At 40.5% G+C, this 20,025-nt stretch overlaps 1 protein-coding gene across 7 annotated transcripts in view; it reads left to right on the top strand.

Moving 5' to 3' along the window:
- abi3bpa (ABI family, member 3 (NESH) binding protein a) overlaps positions 1-20,025 on the top strand; it is a 44,290-nt gene that overhangs the window by 17,895 nt on the left and 6,370 nt on the right. For 2 of the 7 annotated variants that reach the window (XM_082508033.1, XM_082508031.1), the window contains exons 2-13: positions 6,514-6,693; positions 6,804-6,872; positions 6,964-7,096; positions 8,845-9,035; positions 9,490-9,533; positions 10,276-10,333; positions 11,283-11,345; positions 11,539-11,634; positions 13,210-14,619; positions 15,042-15,119; positions 15,515-15,697; positions 16,231-16,299. In XM_082508033.1, coding sequence (XP_082364159.1) covers positions 6,514-6,693; positions 6,804-6,872; positions 6,964-7,096; positions 8,845-9,035; positions 9,490-9,533; positions 10,276-10,333; positions 11,283-11,345; positions 11,539-11,634; positions 13,210-14,619; positions 15,042-15,119; positions 15,515-15,697; positions 16,231-16,299 — 2,574 coding nt within the window. Of the gene's footprint in view, positions 1-1,287; positions 1,590-6,513; positions 6,694-6,803; positions 6,873-6,963; positions 7,097-8,844; positions 9,036-9,489; positions 9,534-10,275; positions 10,334-11,282; positions 11,346-11,538; positions 11,635-13,209; positions 14,620-15,041; positions 15,120-15,514; positions 15,698-16,230; positions 16,300-20,025 lie in introns of those variants that run through there. The other 5 variants (XM_082508030.1, XM_082508029.1, XM_082508032.1 and 2 more) reach the window with 5 other exon arrangements.

The following is a 20,025-nucleotide window of genomic DNA, read 5'->3' as shown; positions in this document are numbered from 1 at the left end:
TCACTTGTTGACACGATGGATCTAAGTTTAGAAATGTTCCTCAGGTGAAAAAAGCAGGTTCTTACTGTCTGATTTAAATGTGCACTACCTTGTGGTGACAGACATACTCAACGTTGTTTGCGCTTGTATGGCCATTTATAGTTCTTTTTTCCATAGACAATCTTTACACAGATAATGTGATTGTATTTATAGAAGAAGATAGAAACAGACGCAAGGATATTTTTTTGGAAACAACAAAAGTGCATTGGATGAGATGATGCACCTGATGGAATCGATCTTCTCAATTTGATTCCAATAGACTACCTATTCTGATTTCTGCTTGATTTGAGCACCTGACAATCTCTTCTTTCTCTACAGACCTATACTGTTTGTATTCTCTTTTTGAGACTCTAGGTCAGGGGTCCCCAATCCCGGTCCACGAGGGCCAGTGTCCCTGCAGGTTTTAGATGTGTCCATGATCCATCACAGCTGATTTAAATGGATAAATTACTTTCTCAACATCTCTTGAAGTTCTTCAGAGGCCTGGTAATGAACTAAATATGTGATTCAGGTGTGTTGACCCAGGGTGAGATCTAAAACCTGCAGGGACACCGGCCCTCGCGGACTGGGATTGGGGACCCCTGCTCTAGGTCAGCAGTCAGAGAGGATAAAGCTGTATGATATACGGAGTATGTTTCAGCTGGAGTATTGCATAGAAGCTGAAACAGCTTCATCCTCAAGTTTTAATGTGACTCAGCTCAACTTTGCTGCACAGGATAGGGATACAAAATATTCAATGTTCATGCAGAGTTTATTTTAAAAAAAGATCTTTAACTAAGTGTTTGAGTTGCCCTCAAACATTTAGTTGCCCATTTTTCCCCTGGTCAAAGGTGACAGAAATTAGACAAAATCTAGGGTCTCGCAAAATTCAAATCCAAAGATTATTGCTCAGACAAAAATCTGATTTGACAATATGAATAAAAAGATTTTTAAACTTTCATGTAAATGTCATATTTGGGCCAATGACACTCTTAGAGGTCCTGAAAAGATTTACAGTGACGAGGTAACAAATGGAGAAATGGGGACACAACATAATGATCTAAGAAAAGAAAAGAAGGCTGTGGAGGGTGGGTGGCTTGGAGAAAACCTCCTCTCCATTTGCAGGGAAAGAGTGTGAAAACAAGAGAGTGCGGGGGAAAGGAGAGATGGGGCAGCAGGAGGAGAGTGGGTGGGTCTTGCTCCATCTGTCCCCTCCCTCTGATCCAGAGGTATAGATGGTGCAGGAGCAGCCTGCTGCATCCAGAAGTCCAGTCTAGGGAACAGCACTAGTCCCGAGAACCAGAAGCTCAGACACGTATCCAGCCACTCGGACACGTCTAGCCTGATTTCTGCAGCAGACACTTCACTCAACCACCTGTTGACAAATCAGTGAAAGCATTTATTTGACTCACTCGTGGTGTGAGATCTCTGAGATCATTCAGATCACTGCAGATCTGAGAGCCGACATCAGCAGATGATGAAGATGCAGCAGCACTCGCACATCTTTCTAGCCCTTATCCTTGCAGTCTTCATCTTTAGGATAGCTCTGTCTGGTCCCTCTGTGGTCAGAGGTAGGTGGTCTTTGCATTTGTCTTACTGTCATGTGCTTAAAAATTAGCGACGGGGGAAACTACTGATTGCATGACAAGTGAGGTATTTGTTACATATTTTAATGAGTGATCATTGTGGTTTTCTTCATTGTAGTTCTCCTTCTATAGTTTAAGATCACCAGATTACCAGCCTCCCTGAAAACACCACTTAAAATTAAATACATACAGACTCTTCAGATTTAAAAAACCTGCTGACCGAAAAATATTTTTGCTAAAGTGCCTCCACTCTGACATCTACAAAAATCAGCTTGAGGTCTCCAACTCATCAACACCACCCCGTGTATTGAGTCTTATGTCTACTTTGATTCTTGCAACATTCTTGGAAAAACACGCAAATGTTTTACATGTTATGTAATTATCCAGATACCAAAGTACACACACAAAGTAAAGCAAACTTTGAGACCATGCTTCATAGCCTTGATGTATTTTGTGACTAAAACTTGGGTGCCCTTTAAAGATTTGGATGGTACTAAAAGTGATTTGGGGTGAGAGGGCTGGAGTTGGTGAAAATAAAGGCTGCTTCCAGTGTGTAATCTGCTCACTGAAGTTGGCTTACAGACAAATCTCAGTGTGCAGCTTTGGCAGCTAGATGAAAGGGGCTGTGTGTATTGATGCTATGGGAACAGAGGGGTAAATGTCTGTATCGTTCTGCTTGGACCAAAGATAAAACCTGGTTTGCTGCAAAATTAGTTTGCTTTATTGTCTGACAGATAGAGCAAAATATATGGATGTCAGTCTACTTTCCAGTGCTTTTAATTCTTAGTTATGCATTTGTGCTCTTAAACATTTTTCCCATCTGTATCTGAATGAGTTAAATCTCTGCTAATGCTAAAATTATTTACCACTATCCCACTTGAGGACAATATATTGTATAGGATGCTAACTGCAGCTGTGCCAGACCAAACATGGCCTCGTGCAATGTGGAGATTAATGAGAGAGAAATATGGCAGGAGAGAGGAAAGTGGACGAGATTAGAGGACAAGAAAGATGAATTCAAAGCACTTTAGGAAGTTAAAAAGAGGATCAGGTTGATGGAAGGATGGCTATTGAGTCATGCAGGATGGCAGAGATGGAGAAAAGGCGGTGAAGGACGACATGGAGCTACGCCATAGGAACAAGGGAAAACAGCTGTTCCTTGCAGTTGAATCTGACATGGGGGGATATTAAATGTGAGCGCGGCGAGACCTGCATGGAAGCCAAAGTTGGGGTAAAAAGTAGGAGTCAAATTCCAGGCACAATTATCTGCTGCTAGGCTGCAAGGTACGGTCTCCTGCTGAATTACAGTAGATATTCTCTGGGCTGAATTATCCTGGTCTGGAGTGGTTCTCATTAGAGCCATTATAGGTCAGTTTTTCAAACACCTGCTGCTTTGGCTGGCACGGGGCTCTGAGAAATGTTAACACTCCATTTTGTTACATGAAAGTGACTGTTATACCAAGCTCCATAAAACATCTGTCTGTCCTCACAGGAAGAGGAAGCCAAGTCTCTCTACGTCTTTACTTCCAGGACAGAAATCCGAGAGGCCAAAATACTCTACACCAGATCAGAGGATACTGGGAAGGATATCATGTTTGTCTATATAGTTAACGCGGGCTTCAGAGCAATAATCACAAGCATTGTATTGAAATTTGGTTAGCTGTGGTGTTCAGCTGCTCTGACTCAAGACAAACTAACATGAAACCACTGTTCTGTGTCACTTCCATCCACCAAAACTACTTCAAACAAAGACAGCAACATTTCTTTTCCATTGCATTTTGAAAACAAAACAAGCCTCGCAGCCTCCTTCAGATTTGTTTTTATGGGGAGGTTGTGTTGGGTTTTGCATCTGTATTTATCATCCATTGGTTCTCAAATCAGCATGAGTGGAAAAGTCAGTCTATTTGTTCTCATTTAGTACAATCTACTACATCAAGAGAGGGCTGCTCATGGTGAAGATTTGTAGTTTGATAATGTCAGACATTTAATCATGTTTTAAAGCCAACAAACCATACGTTATGCAGATCCATGTTGCAATGTTTAATTTTAATGACCAAACATAAAAATATCACGTTGCACTCAGGTTGAAGCTTAAGAGAGCAACTGACAACCCAATTAACCTACTCTCTTTACTGCAGGATCATCCATCAGTGATCCAACACGGCCTCTCTGCAGAGCCAAGATTAAGTTTCCCATTTGAGGGTGTTTCTCTATATCCAGCCAGCAGGATTACGTTGTCTTGATATCGGTCCAGGGTGACTACGAGCAGAATTGTTTGTTGTGTGATGTGGCAAAGTTTATTGCATAATCCGACAAGTTTATAGGCCAACTCCCAGTGTTATGATTGATGTGCTTATACAGTATTCAGTGATGAATGGGCTTCACCCCCCAGTGCGTGTTTGTGTGTGTGCAACATACAGATGAAACTGATTAAAACAGGTTGGCATAGTAGCAGCTTTTTTTAATCAGTTTTCTTTCATTCTTTTTGCAATTATGACATTTTCTCTTCTTCTCAGCATTGATCGTTATCGTTTTCAGACTCCTATCCTTCCTCAGAACATGGATTTTTCTTTTTAATATCACAAGCTTTTCTTCAACGTTTCCTTAAGTCTTTCTGCCATGATCTCCACCATACTCCTAGCTGGTGTCGCATGCTATGCGTGTGTTGGTCTGCTCCTTCAGCTAAGGCAAACTAATCATTGCTCGCTGAAGTGAAATACCTACTGGCGTATGATACTTTAACACTCTAGGATATTGCCAAGAGATTTACTCAGTGCTGGATTAATCAACATCGGGTTAACTTATATGGCAAAAGGTTCATGTTCATACAAAAGTCCCACTCTCCAGCTTTAACATGGACCGATTATGCGACTCTTATTATTGATCCCCTGGGCAGAGCTGCAAAAGCTCCTCCAGCACGCTTATGTAACAGGTCACAGATCTAAACAGGAAAAAATGAATTTGTTGTTTTGGTTCCCTTTTTTGACCCTCCTTTTGGCCTGTTCAGTACTCCGTCCTTGGTTATTAGGGGTGAGATTTTAATTTCAGCTCTGAACTCTTCTAGGTGCATGTGAGAACACACTGTTTGACATTAAATGGTCCATAACTTGCCAGGTCTTTGTGTGATGATGGTTTGCTCTGATTTAAGAGAAGCACAGGTAATGATGGTCTTGTGAGTGGCTGTCCTGTGTCCTGCCCCCCTCTGCTTTATTCGGGCTACACCCTTGCCTAAATCAAAACAAGTATTTTACAGCAGCAAACGTAAAAGTAAAAGTTACATTTCATGTGTAAAAACAGCTTGAACATCAGTGCTTTTCCTTTTCACTGTACTTGATTTATTGTCAGCACTTTGACTGGATTCATTCCTAAACCTTTATTCATTTTTCTCTGGAAATACAGATAAGCCTTAACAGTGTGTAAGCGTTGCATGGGCCAGATGACCGGGCTTTGGGCAGGTTGTCATGGGGCAGATTCGATGTTTGCTTGTTCTGGAGTTTAAAACGTGTTGCCAGAAGTTTCCTAATATTTTATGCACTCTGAGCCCATCTCCCCCTGCACCAGTTTCTTGTTTTTATCGGAAATACTGATGTGAGAATCGAAACAAATGCAGATTTTACAGGAAACACATCGCTGGAAAAGCATAAGGGTATTTTTCAAATCCAGGGCTTCCCCCTCTTTCACTGTCAGTGTCTGTTTTGGCATTTGGCTGCTTCCTGGCAGTATTCCTCCTGCAAAGTTCCACTATTTCATTTAACTGAAATATGAGCCAAGGACATGTGCTGTGGAGACTGTGATACAAGTTGTAATCCAAGCAGAAAGCCCATTGTTTTAAACCTTGTAGACTATGAGCAATTTAGTGCATGTAGGCTCAATTGTGAGATCCACTGCAAAAAAATATTTAAAGATGCAGAGGATGACGTCACTGAATTAAAGCAGACTGACAGTCTTTCCATCATTACTGCTCACAGCGTATTATCCAAGTGTGCACTGGTGTTTTTGCTTTACATGTGCATCAGGCAAGGGTCAGTCACACTCCTGGAGCAGCTGCACTTGTCTCAATTCTCTGATGTTTATTAGTATTCCTATTGTAAATTGGCTAATTGTTAGCATTCCTAGTTATTGGCTAGTGTGACGGGCCACATGACAGAGGCAAATAATGAGAAAAGGTAAACAAACTTTTCCACATATTGTGTTTGAAGACACGGAGAGTTCCTTTTTCCTTGACTTTATGATGATGCCAACTTTTTCAGGAATTTATGACACCATTTAATATAGATAAGCAGATTGTTTTAAAGCCAAGACAGATCATTTTCCATGGGACGTGTCAGCGCTGAAGGTTTCTTCTAGGTCACCATGAAAATACAGCCATGGTGTGCATTCTGGGGAAGCTCTCTTCCTCTTTAGTGCCTGTTCTCATCTAGCATTTGTCCTATCTGACTGGGACTGTATTCTTTGTGTTTGTGTTTGCCAGTTTTCAAATCAAGACAAGAATGTTCCAGCTTTGCTGATCTTTTTTTTTGATATCTGAAATGATCAAAGATTGGATATGCACTGCTGTTTTTAAAAGCTGCTTCAGAGCACTTCAAAGTCCTTGATCACTGCAACAAGCTGCAGTTTATGATGTTTGTAGTTTGCAGAAAACAATAATGTTCTTATCAATTTGGAAAGCAAGCAGACATGTGCCTGCTTAGAAATCACAACTATTGTCTTGTACCTCAGTTGAACTTCAACCAGACAAATCTCTGCTTTTACTGTACTTGCTACTTTGTTGCTTTTGAAGTAGTGGACAGCAGAAAAGTCTGAGAAGGTGTAGGTACTGAAAATGACAGTTTTTGTACCTCTGCAGAAAAAAGAAAGAAACAAAAGAAAATGTAAAAGAAAATACATAAATCTGATGCTGCTTCCTCAGTGAGACGCCAAAACATGAAAGTCCGCATCAGCACCACAGGAGACACCATTGTGATGAAGTTTTTGCGTCCCAACACTGACACCAGGCTGGAGGGATACATCCTGGGATACGGCGGCAGCATGTTCTCCAAACAGTTCATTCAGCTGCCAGAAGATGGAAAACCATATGAGACAGAGTTTGGTAAGAAAGCCTGGTGATGTGCCCTGCAGGACCAGGTGTTCATCAATACATTGTGTTTGCTGCTGAGGCTCAGAGGAAATATAACCTGCAGTTTGTTCTTCTGCTTTTAGATGCTGAGCCCAAGTACCTTATAGCTGTCCAGCCTATTCCTGCTAACGAGGTGAAGAAGCAGTGCACAGGTATGTCTGCTTAAAGCAAAGGAAGTTATCACCAATGTGACTTGCTGAAAGTGTTTTTTGCACATTTAGTAAGATGCAAACCTTTTCTCAGGTAAAGTGGAATTGCAGAAGCCGCTGCACCTGGTCATTGGGTCGGTGACGCCAACCTCAGTTCTTCTGTCCTGGGGGACACTGCTGAAGACCCCTTATGAAGGCAACGTCATGAATGACTGTCTGGAGGATGGGTGAGCTTAAATGTGTCATTGCGCAAAGCAGGCTTTTCTTTAAAAAATGAGACAGAACCATTGTGACTTTGGTAATATAAACACAATATAATGTTAATATCTTATCATTTAGTCTGTTTTTTTAATTTTGGCAGTTTGGCAACATTATAACCAGGGCTGAACATAAGTGGTCCGCAGGTGCGCATTCGCTGTCAAAATAAAAGACACACCAGATAAGAAGTTGGAACGCACGTTTGCGTACATAAGATGTTCTGGAGGAGGACACACATTTGTTCAGAACTCTTAAAGATGTCGAAGAAGCAAGCTCCATAAGCAATTACTTTGGTGTTCCTCCACCGCAAAAGAAGCGCGTATTCTCGGAATTTACGGATCTTATGTACGGAAACGCGCGTTCCAACTTCTTATCTGGTGGTGCGTCTTTTATTTTGACAGCGAATGCGCACCTGCGGACCACTTATGTGCCGCCCTGATTATAACTATGTCAAATGAACTGTTTTTTAATTTAAAAAAAAGTTTTGCTGAATTTGTTTAAGAATAATTTAAGAGAACCTTCATTATGTATGGGGCTATACGGAGTGTGTTGCTGTTTTTATTGTTTTTTAAGGTTTGTGGTGAATTTTTGAATGTTTATATCATATAGACATCAGATATATCCATCTTTGGGAGGTATTAGTTGGAGTGATTTTAAAAATGTGTTATGTTTGCCAGCTCAGAGGTTTTGAAGTCACAAAAGCAAATTGGAGTATTCAATTGAGCTTTGTGCAGTTATTGCTATCAATCCCACTGACCCAGCTCCTCAGAAGTGAATGAGGACATCTGTTATTCTAAGGATATGTTATGCACCCGTCCCTTTTACTGCTTGCAATATATTAATGCTTACCAGTGGCATAACTGTCACTGCAGCCAAACTAGACTAAATGCTTGTACTTTTTTCCTAAAGTACCAGTCTAGGGTTTTGAGATTTTCTTGTACCAATGCTGTACTGTTGTTACGATGAGCTCAGTAACAGCTGGTGGAATAAATCTTTCTCTGTCCAATCTCTATCCTCTCACACACACATTTGCTGCAGAGAGTCTGGAATAAGTGCACAAACAGTAAATGAGTCCCTGAAGCCTCTCGTGTTACTTAGCAGTGGATCCAGGGCAGCCTGTGCACACAGGTGTTTAGGAGTCAACAATCTGTGACACAGATTGTGTTTGATGAAGTACTACTTTTTTTTAAAGTGACGGTTCTGTTGTTTGCAACAAATCTTCCAGTGGTTAAATATTATTTTCATATGTATGTCTTATATAAAGATTAATAACCATGTGTTTGTTGGTTCTGTTAAAGGAAAGGAAAGAAACTAAGTTGTGCCACAGACTCAAGTCAAGTCAAATCACGACCTCACTGTGCAGTTCAGATGATGGCAGCGATACACAGCAATAAATTTGATTGAACCATTTTCAGGGGGATTTCTGATTTTGACTCCATCTTTTAAGAAGATGGGTTCAAGGCGCCCCATGTAGCCAAGGGAAATCCAAGAGAAATGGAAATGTGGCATGGAAAGATTCATTTGTCACTTTGCTTAATGAAATGGAATTAATTGACAGCATCGTTAGCACGCAAGGTTTCGCTAAAAAGAAAATGAAAAAATATTACAACAGTAGCATCGTATTCTCCTTGTACTTCTTGCATCATGCCTCCAGATGTGATCATTAGTGGATGCATTGTGTGTGAGTTGTTCTGTTTGTTCTGTGTCTTGTTCTCAGACACTACACAGTGCGTTACCGTGAGAAGAACAGGAAGTGGAACTACCAGACCTGTCCAACAAGCGATACAGTCATTGACAAACTGAAGCCAAACACAGTCTATGAGTTTGGTGTCCAGCCAAATTCTAAGGATGGCACCGGTGTGTGGAGCAGGCCGGTTGTTCACAACATCAGCATGCCAGGAGTCGAAGGCAAGTTTGACTTCTTTGCTTAGCCATATTATCACCTTCTGTAGCAAATACCTCGAATCTGACTACAATTATTTTAACATCTTAATAAAAACATGGATTGACAGGTAGTGCTAGGAAAAAGGTAGAAATTTCTGGGACAAATGCTACAACTCATTTTCGTATAAGAACAGAGTCATAAGAATCTGGTTGTCTCGTCGTCTGAGAGCAGGTTAAAGACAATTCAGCATTCAGTCTGACATGTGCAATCCCAAAATCTGCTCTGTTAAAGACTAGAGGACTTCAGGGCTGCAGTGCATGTTTAGATAGGGCTTCAGTCTTTACCGATTATGTGAGCATGACAAGGCTACAGTGCAGTACTGCATTTCCAGTTACTGAATCGAACCATTTTTTTTCCTTTCACATTGTTTCTTCCACTGAAGTCACTTATTTACTGATTCTTCTCTTGTGTTTCTAGAGAAGGTCATCAGGAAAATCTTTAGGCCTCCAGTCAGCCCTGCGGTATGTAATGGACACAGCCAGTTTGTTATTGAAACAAACCCAAATATTCAGTGTTTTATTCTATTCTTATGTGGATACACATGCTACTAGAGGTCGAATAGGCTCAGTATTGCAGTAAACAAGTGTGTGTAATGAAATGGCACAGGTATACTTCCATTTATCAAAGAAAACAAAAAGGAACTGGTTGTGCATTTGGAACGGGCAATCTGCTTTAGAGTCCTTGTACACTTTGGTGAGCTTATGCTATTCTCAGGGTTGTTTGCCTCATTAATTTTCCATCCAACTGCTGAATGGAAACGGCATTGATGCAGCCAGGACTGAGAGAGCAGTCAAGCCAAAGAGAGCAGTCTGCAGCTACAGCTAACTTGAATGGGGATTTAAAAAAAGGGAGATGAGTTGGAGGCACAAGGGAGGAGGGATAATAATGCTGAAAAGAGTTCAGAAAAGAAAAGTGGCACAAATTTTCTAACAGCGCGGCTCTGCTCTATCATGCCAATCTCACAAAACAGCACAGCTGTTGAGATTTAGCCTCAGGACTTGCCCTTAAAGGAAAGCTTTGAATAACAAGAGTCTCACTAGGGACTTTACCAACTTGACATGGTGTAAAGAGGCCATAGGTTATAGGTTATGCAACAAAGGAAAAGACATGGTACAGCCCAAATACTAATTCTTTTCACCTGTTATGATAGTCATAGACTAAACCCACTTTTTCTTCATGTCTTTTTTGCCTTTCACCCATCAGAAACCTGTACCTTCAGGTCCCCATTCCTTGCCCTCATTTCCTCACCTCACTTCCTCAGGTAAGCAAACAGAGAGACACTGCTGAGTTGAATTTGATACAGAAGGCAGAATCTACTGCTGCTTAGAGATCTCTGTTTGAATTCCTTTCCACTGACCCCTACCTTAAGATTTAACACTGGAAATATTAATAAAGCCATAATTTATTGTTCTGCGGACAGGATTTCCCCATATACCTCCAGCTTCTAAAATAATTTTACTTAGCTGGGCATGCAAAGTACAGTTTTTAACAGTACTCAGCACTGTATTCCAAACATCTACAAGAACTTTCCACGGATTTTCCATCTTTTCTAGCTCTTCTTTCTCTTCAAGTAATGCCTGAGTGACTCAATAAAGTTATGAAGAATTTTCTGTGGGGGTGATATCATCCGTTGGACTCCTTTTTTTATGTTCCTTAAAGTGATTTGTCTTTAATGTGATTATATGTTTGAGGTTGTTGTCATACCACAGCATGAATTAATCTCTCTGATAATAAACAACATACTCAAATGCTTAACACAATTCCACTGAACGCAGTCTAAAAAGATTAGTTTTGATAAGGTAAATCAACTAACTTTCTACAGCAATTATGATGGTGTGGAGTGTTGTAATGTTAGGCGGTGTACAGTAATGTCAAAAGGGTTGCTATTCACTTCTACATTTTAAAAGACGGTAAAGAGTATTAATACGACAGAGGGATGAAATGTCAGCATTGCATCTACAAATTGTTTCTGTTGACACCAAAATCAATTAATGCACATTTGAATTATTTCCTAATTGTTTAATATTGGAGGATTAAACCAGCACTAAACATTTTTGTGCAAAACGTTTAGTGAACTGACTCTTTCAAAACACATTTTGCTGTTTTTAAATGACTGACTAATCATGATCATTTACCGCTTTTCAGAAGTGAAAATTAAGCCATTGTAATTTTTCTCTCCTTGACTTTAATCTCTGCTTTGTCCTTGTCAGTCCAAAACAAGACCAGGGGCAGACTGCCCTTCTCCAGGAACATAGCCACACAGACGACTCTTGGTAATGATTTTTCTGACCTAAAACTGAGTTCAGAGGTCAGAAAGATCTCTGGACCTCATGTCTGACACTGACTTCTCTATCGCTGTCGTGAAAGCTAATTTTTATTATACAAACAATATTGCCCTGCACATTCTACAGGTTGTAGACCCATACCTTTTCTCTTGGTTATACTAACATACACTATTTTTCTTAGCGCCAACCACAACCACAACCAAAACCACAACTACTACTAAGGAAACCCTGTCTACTCGTGGACCTCCACCTGCTGTGATCAACAAACAGCCAATTGGTAAACAGAGAATCATGGTTCTTTTTGAAAAGCTTCATGGCTCTCATTTCAGCTGTGTAAAATGATGGACGGAATTGCACTAGTTGCATGAGCAGCTGTTTGGGCTGCAATAATGTGGGTGATCTTGGATGCATGGGATTTTAGGTAAACAACAAAAGCTTGCAGAGATTGTTGATGATGTTCTCAGGGTTCAGTTGTTGAAAGTTAGTTGAACAAGCCTGCAAGCCAAAACGATTTTATATTCCTGAGATATTAGTGACTTTTAATGAGCTCTGAGAACCTCATTAACTGCTGCTCATTCAAAAAAATTGATTTCAGTCATATCATACATATTCCAAATTATATCTCAGATATATCCACTGTATTTTTTAAAAAGTTTTTTGTATTTCCATGTCTAGCATTTTTTTTGTTGGTATGTTAAACTCTTTATTTTTATTTCAGGATTCACAGTGTGGTTATTACCATTTGTGGATGATTAGAGGCTTTTGCTTTTAATGCAGTGGAGTTGGTGGCAGTGGAAATCTGCATGAATAAACTGCATGATGGAATTTTTTCTCTTCTTCCAACAGGAACTTCAACAAACTATGTTATTCCTTTTTCTTCCCTGTATTTCACTGTCGTCTGTTCCCTCTTTTTTACATTTATGTTCTCAAACACAGGGATCTGCAGAAACACAGTGCTGGAAATGTATTTTGAAACCATGAAGGTAGACACTGAAACACAAAATGGGATATAGTCAGTTCCTCAAGTAAATGGAGATCATTCCAAACTTTTGGCCGTGTAGTTTAAAATTGGATAAAATTGATCTGTTACTGAAGTTGTAGCTTTAATTCAAGGGGCTAACTATAATTTGAAATTACATCCATTTTCTACACAGCTCCCTGTGTTTTCAGGATATGCTAAATGTTAATGGGAGCAGTACAGACCAAAAGAGCAGAGACTTTGGTGCATGATCAAATCAACTGTTTTTTGTCTGTTTTGTTTAAATCCATGAATCAAAGCTGAACGGCATTAACATCACTGTTTGTGCTGAGATCCACTGAGGTGGTGTATAGATATAAAGTTGTGAGAATGGAAAACTTTATAACAATACTATTGTTTTCCTCGTTTCCTTCTCTTCTTTTTTGACTTCCTCTTTTTCTTCATTCTTGCTCATTGATGGGAACATCTCATTAGATTGAACAACCAGGTTAGAATGGTCTATCAAACTTCCACACTAAGTCATCATAATCAGTGAATTTAGATGCTCATCACACTTAACAACAATAGCCGTTCCTGTCATAACACATAATACCTGCACAAGCTCTATCTGCCATTGAAATTGCACTTGGCCTATGAGACAAACATAGAGCAGTGTTGCTTGTTTTCTTTTTTTTTCAATAATTGCTCTGAGTAGCACATCAGTTGGTCTAAACTGTTGGCTCTCTTGCTTTTATGTCTTTCCTGGATGATGAAAAAAAATATATGTATATATTTTTTTTACATTTTGTAAATGGAACAGAAGATTATTTTTGAAATTTTACAGTACACAACTGTGGCTTCATGGGCATCTTTTCTTTTTCTCACATAACCCAGGAGGAGGAGACCTCTCCAGATCTGAGGTCCCATTAACTCCCAAGCTCCATCCTTTACTACATATAACAACCACCATGGCACCTGTGCCAGTAGTCCAGGCAAATGTGGAGAATCATGGAGGGCACGTACAACCTCAACCTAACTTGAAGCTCCAGCAACAGTATTCAGGACTACCAAAGCCCAAACCCCAACAGCCTCAAATGAAGCCCAGAGTTAATGCTCAACGTCTCCCAAAGCCCACTGACCAAACTGTGACACAACCCCACACAACACCCCAAATCAAAGTCCAAACCACATCAAAACTCCACATAACACCCCAGTCTATAATTCAGATCCAACCACTACCCCACACAACACCCCAATTAAAGGTCCAAACCAAACTACAACCCCACACAACACCCCAGTCCAAAATTCAAATGAAACCACAACCCCACACAACACTCCAGCAGAAAGTCCCGATCCAACTACAACCCCACACAACAGCCCGTACTAAGCTCCATGCACAGCCAAAACCCCTATCAACAGCCCAGCCTATATTTCAAACAAAACCTCAACTGCAAATCCAAACAACATTCCAGCCCAAACTCCACACCCAACCTCAACAACACCTGGCAGTATCCCAGCCTACAGAGCATACCCACCCCCTTTCACTGCCTCAGACAAAACCAAAACCCCAATCACATCTTCAAACCACACCACATCTTGAATCAGAACCACAGCCTCAGCCAACACCCTACACCAAACGCCAGGCCCAACCACTAGCACAAGAGGTACATAAGACCCAGACACAGCCTCAGAGACAAGATCAACTAAGTTCCCAAACCACTCCTGTGCCATCTATTCAATCCACTTATCCAATACCCCAGCACATTCCCTATACCAAGAAAAGACCGCTAAAGACTCAAACTCAACCTCAACCTCATCCACAAAATAAATCTCCAAATCCACCACATAAACCAAAGACACCACAACAACAGCCAGGTGTAAGTACCAGGCGCAAGTCTGGAATCCAACCAGCATCAAAACCAAGCATAATTTCTTCCCATTCCAAACCCTCAACACAACCCGAGCCCAAGAACCAAACTAAGCCCCAACCACTCTCTCAACCAAAAAGGCAGCCCAAGCTTCACCCATCAACTCAACTTCCAAAAAGTCATTCAAAGCCAATAATTAGGGATAAACAAAACTCTCCACCAAAAATTCTGCCACAGTTAAAATCACAACCTCCAAAAAATACCCAGGACCATGTTGTACCTCAACCCATTACCAAGCCACAGTTTCCATCAAAGGCCCAGTCACAACCCCAACTTCCATCTAAGCCCCAACCTAAACCTCAAGCTGGGCTTCAGCCTCACTCCAGGACCTACTCTGATCCCACCAAGGTCACCTCAAAGCAGGCAGTCCCTACGGGTAAAGACCCTACTTTTCAATCCACAATTTGTAATCCGCAATTTAAGCATTAAAATCTTAGCTATTAATTGTTATTATTTAATTTTTAATGGGGGCGGAATTAGTTTATGAAGAAACTGTTTTAAAGAAAGAGTTCTACATCTCTTATCTCAGAAGTAGCTAGAATGTATCTTTTAGTAAGTTACATATTTTGATAGTAATCCATACCTTAGTTAAACCCAAGAGGATAACTGCATGACATGTGTATGAGTTAATTCTTAAATATTGTGATCACAACTTTTGTCAATGCATTCATTTTGAAACCAACAACTGGCAAATAGTAGTAGGGTAAGCCCCCTGTAAAAAAACAAAAAAACAAAAAAACTAAAACTATGTTCACATGCATCTTATACCAGATATAAAGTGAGTTTTCTTTCACACAGCTCCTAGTCCACAAGAAGAGGGCAAGCCTCTACCAAGACCTGCCCTGGCTACAGAGAAGGCTGGTAGATACAATCATGGTAAACACCATGACAAGTTTGTCCCATTACCATCTCTGCTTTTTTGTCAAGCCACACAGAGAATGGTGCTTTGAGTTGTATTTCAAACCATTTGACAATGTCACTGCTTCCCCATCTCCATCTCCATCCAATCACCCCACACACCCTGTCCTGTTGTTGTTCCTGTCTCCATGTGTGGCTCCATCTTCAGTGCAGCACACTTCACCTCACCCCTGCCCATTCGCAAACAAATTAGTCTGGCTAGCTTTCGATCTCATTTATGGCGCTCTGTCATTTCATCCAGTGTCTGCTCCTCTGCATTCTCTTTCACGTACATGCTTTACCATTTATCCCATCTAGGTCAAGCCTTCCAGCTCCCAACTAACTAACTTCCAGTTGCCTCTCTACTCATCTAGGTCCTGGTGTTCTCGGGTCGTCTGAAGTTCCTCGTTCTCCCATTAGCTCATCTGTTCCTACAGCAGGAAGAAACACCACCCTGCGTCGCACATCGGTTCCTTCTCATTCCACTAATCATGTTGCCAGACCATTCTCACAATCCAGGACAGTCACTTCCTCTCACAGTTCCAGCACACCTGGCGGTAATGGAATACTCACTTTCCCTTCACTTATTTCTTTTTCCAAGCAGCTACCTCAGGTTATTACCTTCTCTTAGCACGCTTACACACACTACAGCTACAGAAGAAGATAAACAAACTCATGACTAGTGATTTTAGCTACACGATATGTGGTGAGAGCATACCGTAATCAATCAATTTTGTCCTCTCCACATTCTGCCACATGTGCTTGGTATGTATTTAACACTTTTACCACGAGCAGCAATGGCGTCTATGGTATAAGGGTCGTTAACATGATTTACGGTCCCTCTCGCTGGCCAGGTGGGAAGTCTGGCCTCAGCACTGGCCAGGACACATCACATTTTACGCCACCAATGCCAAGACAAGTGCTGTGCCGACAGCCACCACAGTCCTTCTTTCTCTTCTGTATCTCTTTTTCTTTTAAACATACGCTCCTGTTCACTACCCAGATATCTCGCCTTTCTTCTTATTTGGTACTGGTATGTTTTTCCTCAGTGGCACAAAACATTATATAACAGACCTTTCTCTCCCTCCAGCAGCCAGTGGGGCGCATCATAGGGGCAATGCTCCTCCTAGACGTATCGTGTGGCCCAAAGAAAAATCTGGTAAAGACAAACCAAGATAATTGCCTTCCAGTGTTCCTAACTCACTAACCTCAGAGGCACTGTCACGCCCCATCCCACTTCATCACACTGATCTGTGCTTTTTGTCACAATGCACTTCCGCTCTGTGACTTTCAGCTTATCCGTCAATGTGACAGTGTTTCCTGGTCATGGTCTGTGTTGTCTGATGTGTCCAGTCCCAGAGGCTTTCACTTGACTGAGACTGAAGCCACACATTATGAAATCTATTATACAACTGTCTTCATATTACCAAGTCTAAAGCACATATGGACTGGTTTATGTTAGTCTGAGAGTGCTAGCTGGGAAAGGTGAATGTGGGTTGCCCCTTTTTTTGGTGATTCACATTGTTTCCATTCTGCCAGGCAGGCTCAGTTAATTAGAATAATTGAATCCATCCCAAATAGTAATGCAAACCACGTCTGGACCGCATGTATTTAATGGTGGCGCTCTGCTCACTCCTTGTTGTTGGGAGTTGTGTAGAGCAGTTCAATGCTTCAGTCCCATGTCACAGCTGTTATGTGTTATTTCTGGAAACTTGGACAGTTTCAGAGGTCTTCAAGGAGTCGCAAGGCTCTCTGGAAGCAACTCTACAAAAAAAGGAACATTTATTTTGCCTGCCGCCCTGCTCATCTAAGCACAAAATCTCCCACTGACTGTGTTTAAAGGACAGCATCTACACATAGTTCACCTTCCTGCCTTTATAAAGTAACGAAGTTGTTCATGTTGATATCAAAAGCTTTGCATACTACACTAGCAGCTGGTACAGAGTGTGTGCTTTTAATGAAACTAAGAATTAGAGCGTGTCCACAATAGCTTTATAGAGCCGAGTTTCACACTGGCACTTAAATTTGAAATTGTTTTTGAAAGCTGTGCTTATAGTTGGATGCACGTGTCCGTTATTGAATCACATCCATGAAACACATGAAATCTGAGTGTGTGTTGCAAAAGTAATAACCCCGGTGTTGTGAGACGCTGGTATGTATTTCACTGGGAATATTTGTCTGGCCTGACCGTAAATCTTGGTGTTTTGGTTGCATATATTTTCACATTCTAACCCTAAAGAAGATGAAGTTATCTGACAGAAACCAGCGCTCACACCGCTGCTGCTGTTTTAAATCACAGATCTGAGTCAGATGTTTTTGGCATATTGCAGGCTCAATGTGGTGTTTTAGTGGTTTTATTGTGAAACATCAAACCAAACTCACCTGCTGTAGAAACTGTAGAGCAGCTCTCATCATGTCATACACTTTGTAGACATATTGTTGACTTTCCACTTTACACCTTGATGGCTCATTTCTTGTTCAGTTAACCAAGACAGGGCTGTCAGAGCTGTCAGTTCTTCATATTACACATACCCAATCGACATAGTTTGTGATTTTATGGGCTATTTTTGGTAATAGTTGGACAACAATAGTCATTGTAAAAACAAAATATGCCCTCTTTCAATTCCAAGATTTCATGTGTCTGGAAAAATCTGGTACAAGCCAATTTCTAATAGTCCTGAAATACAACCTCAGATGAACAACAACACATGGCATATTACACTGTGTCATTATTAATTTAACAGAAACTATGCCAAAATTCAGAAGCAGTTTGCGAAATACTTACTGCATAATTTAGTAGCTTGCAGAATCACCTTTAGCAGTAGTATGTTGCTGTAGGAAGTAATCATTTCCTCTATGACTTGTAAGTTGTAGAAGTTTGTCCTGCTCTTCTTTACAACATTACTTCAGTCCATTGGAGTTTGTAGGTATTGGTTTATAAGGAGGTTGAGGTCTGGACTTTGACTAGGTCATTGCAACACCCTGATTCTTTTCTTTTCAACTATTTTTGTTGTAGATTTCCTGCTGTGTTCGGTATCATTGTCCTGTTGCATGAACCAGTTTTGCCCAAGCTTTAACTGTTGGACAGGTGGCCTCATATTTGACTCTAGAATACTTTGGTATGCAGAGGAGTCCAGGTGTGGCTGCAAAACAAGTCCAAATCATCACCCCTCCACCACCATGCCTGACAGTTCATATCAGCTGTTTGTGCTGCCATGTGCTCTTTTTGGAGAGTTATTTTCTGGCAACCTTTCTGACCCAGTCACATTTGTTCAGTCTTTTTCTAATTGTACTATCATGGACTTTAACATTTAACATGTTAACCAAGACCTGTAGAGGTGCTCAGCTCTTTGGTTTTTTTGTAGTTTATCTAAGCATTGCACGGTCTGCCCTTGCGCTGTATTTGCTGAGACATCCACTCCTCGGAAGATTGGCCAGTGTCTTCAATCTTTTCTACTACTGAATAATTTTTCTCCTTGTAGAATAATGGAATTCACGTTATTTGGAAATGGCCTTATAATCCAGCCTGCAAACCACTGCTGCTTTTATAGAGGCGCACATATGCTTATGATCAGTTAATCAAGTGAATATGATTAGCAGCACCGGGCTGCCACTGGCCCTCTTAATTCCTATGGAACCAGTAAGGGTGTACTTAGTTTTTCACACACTAGGTTTTGTTAAATAAATCATGACATGGTCTAATATGTCATATGTTGTTGTACTGAAATAACATTAAAACTTGCTGAGGACCAGATTAGTTTTCATTATGTCCTTATATGTGAAATCTTAGAATTGATGACGGTGTACTTTCTTTTTACCATGGCTGTACACTACATGTGAGTCAGATGTCCTCCTAGATTATATTTTCAGTGTTAATCATATTGATTCAGTTTGTTTTGCCTGACATCGCTGATTCATACTGACCATGGAGAAGTCAACTCCAGACAAACCCAAATTAAATGTTTTTTTGGCATCTTTATATAGACAATTATTTTTTATCTTGTTGCCAGAGTGACCATTAATGAATATCCAAGATAAGAGATGACAAATGGCTCTGGAAATGAAACACAAACTTTAAAGCAGGTTTTCTTTAAAGAAGTCAAATATGAAACGCGTAAAGGCATTTTTATGTGTCAAGCCTCCCAGAGTTTCTCTACCTCCTCTGTGATAAAACGGCATTAATTAAGGATGATTTTGCTTTTTGCAAAAGCCTAAAGTCAGAGCAGAATCTTCCTGATAAGAAAACTGAGTTTGACAGTTTGTAGCTGAGGTGTTTTCATTACAGAACCTTGCACTTCTTTGTGATCACTTATCCAAAACCACAAAAGCCAGTTCATTTCTCGTGTTCATTTAAGCAGCTCAGACTGAAATGATGTGATACTGATTTCACTGTTTGGTCCGATTGTTACTATTATTATTATTTATTTATTTTGCATTCTTTGTGGAACATTTTTATGGTCAAATCCCAAACATTTTTCTAGTGGAAATGAGTCAAAAAATGCTTCATTACCCCAGAATTCGGCCTGCCTTGGTTTAAGTATTGGCTTTATTTTTTTGTTTCCTCACTTCTCAGTTCTGTAGATTTTAGGATGAGTGGTTCAAACTTTTATTTCCAGTTTTCACACCGACTTTACATGAGCTACAGGTTGTGGTACTCCTCTGTGGCAGGATTTTACCAAGAAGCTTTTGGGCACGTCACATGCAACCTGTCTGGCTGCTGCATTGTTGCTTTTATTATGTTTATGTTGTATTATGTGTCTTTTTATTTTCTTTTAGTGCAAGTATTTCTGCGTACGTCTGCTCTGATCCATCTCCCCTTTGAAATTTGACATTCTTCATTATTTTTGCACTCTTACATTAATCAACACTTGTTTTCAGTTTAGTG

This window comes from Aulonocara stuartgranti, assembly GCF_965226115.1.
Source record: "Aulonocara stuartgranti genome assembly, chromosome: 16".
NCBI lineage: Eukaryota > Metazoa > Chordata > Actinopteri > Cichliformes > Cichlidae > Aulonocara > Aulonocara stuartgranti.
The sequence above is the reverse complement of the archived record's forward strand: the minus strand, read 5'-3'. Positions and strand labels throughout refer to the sequence as shown.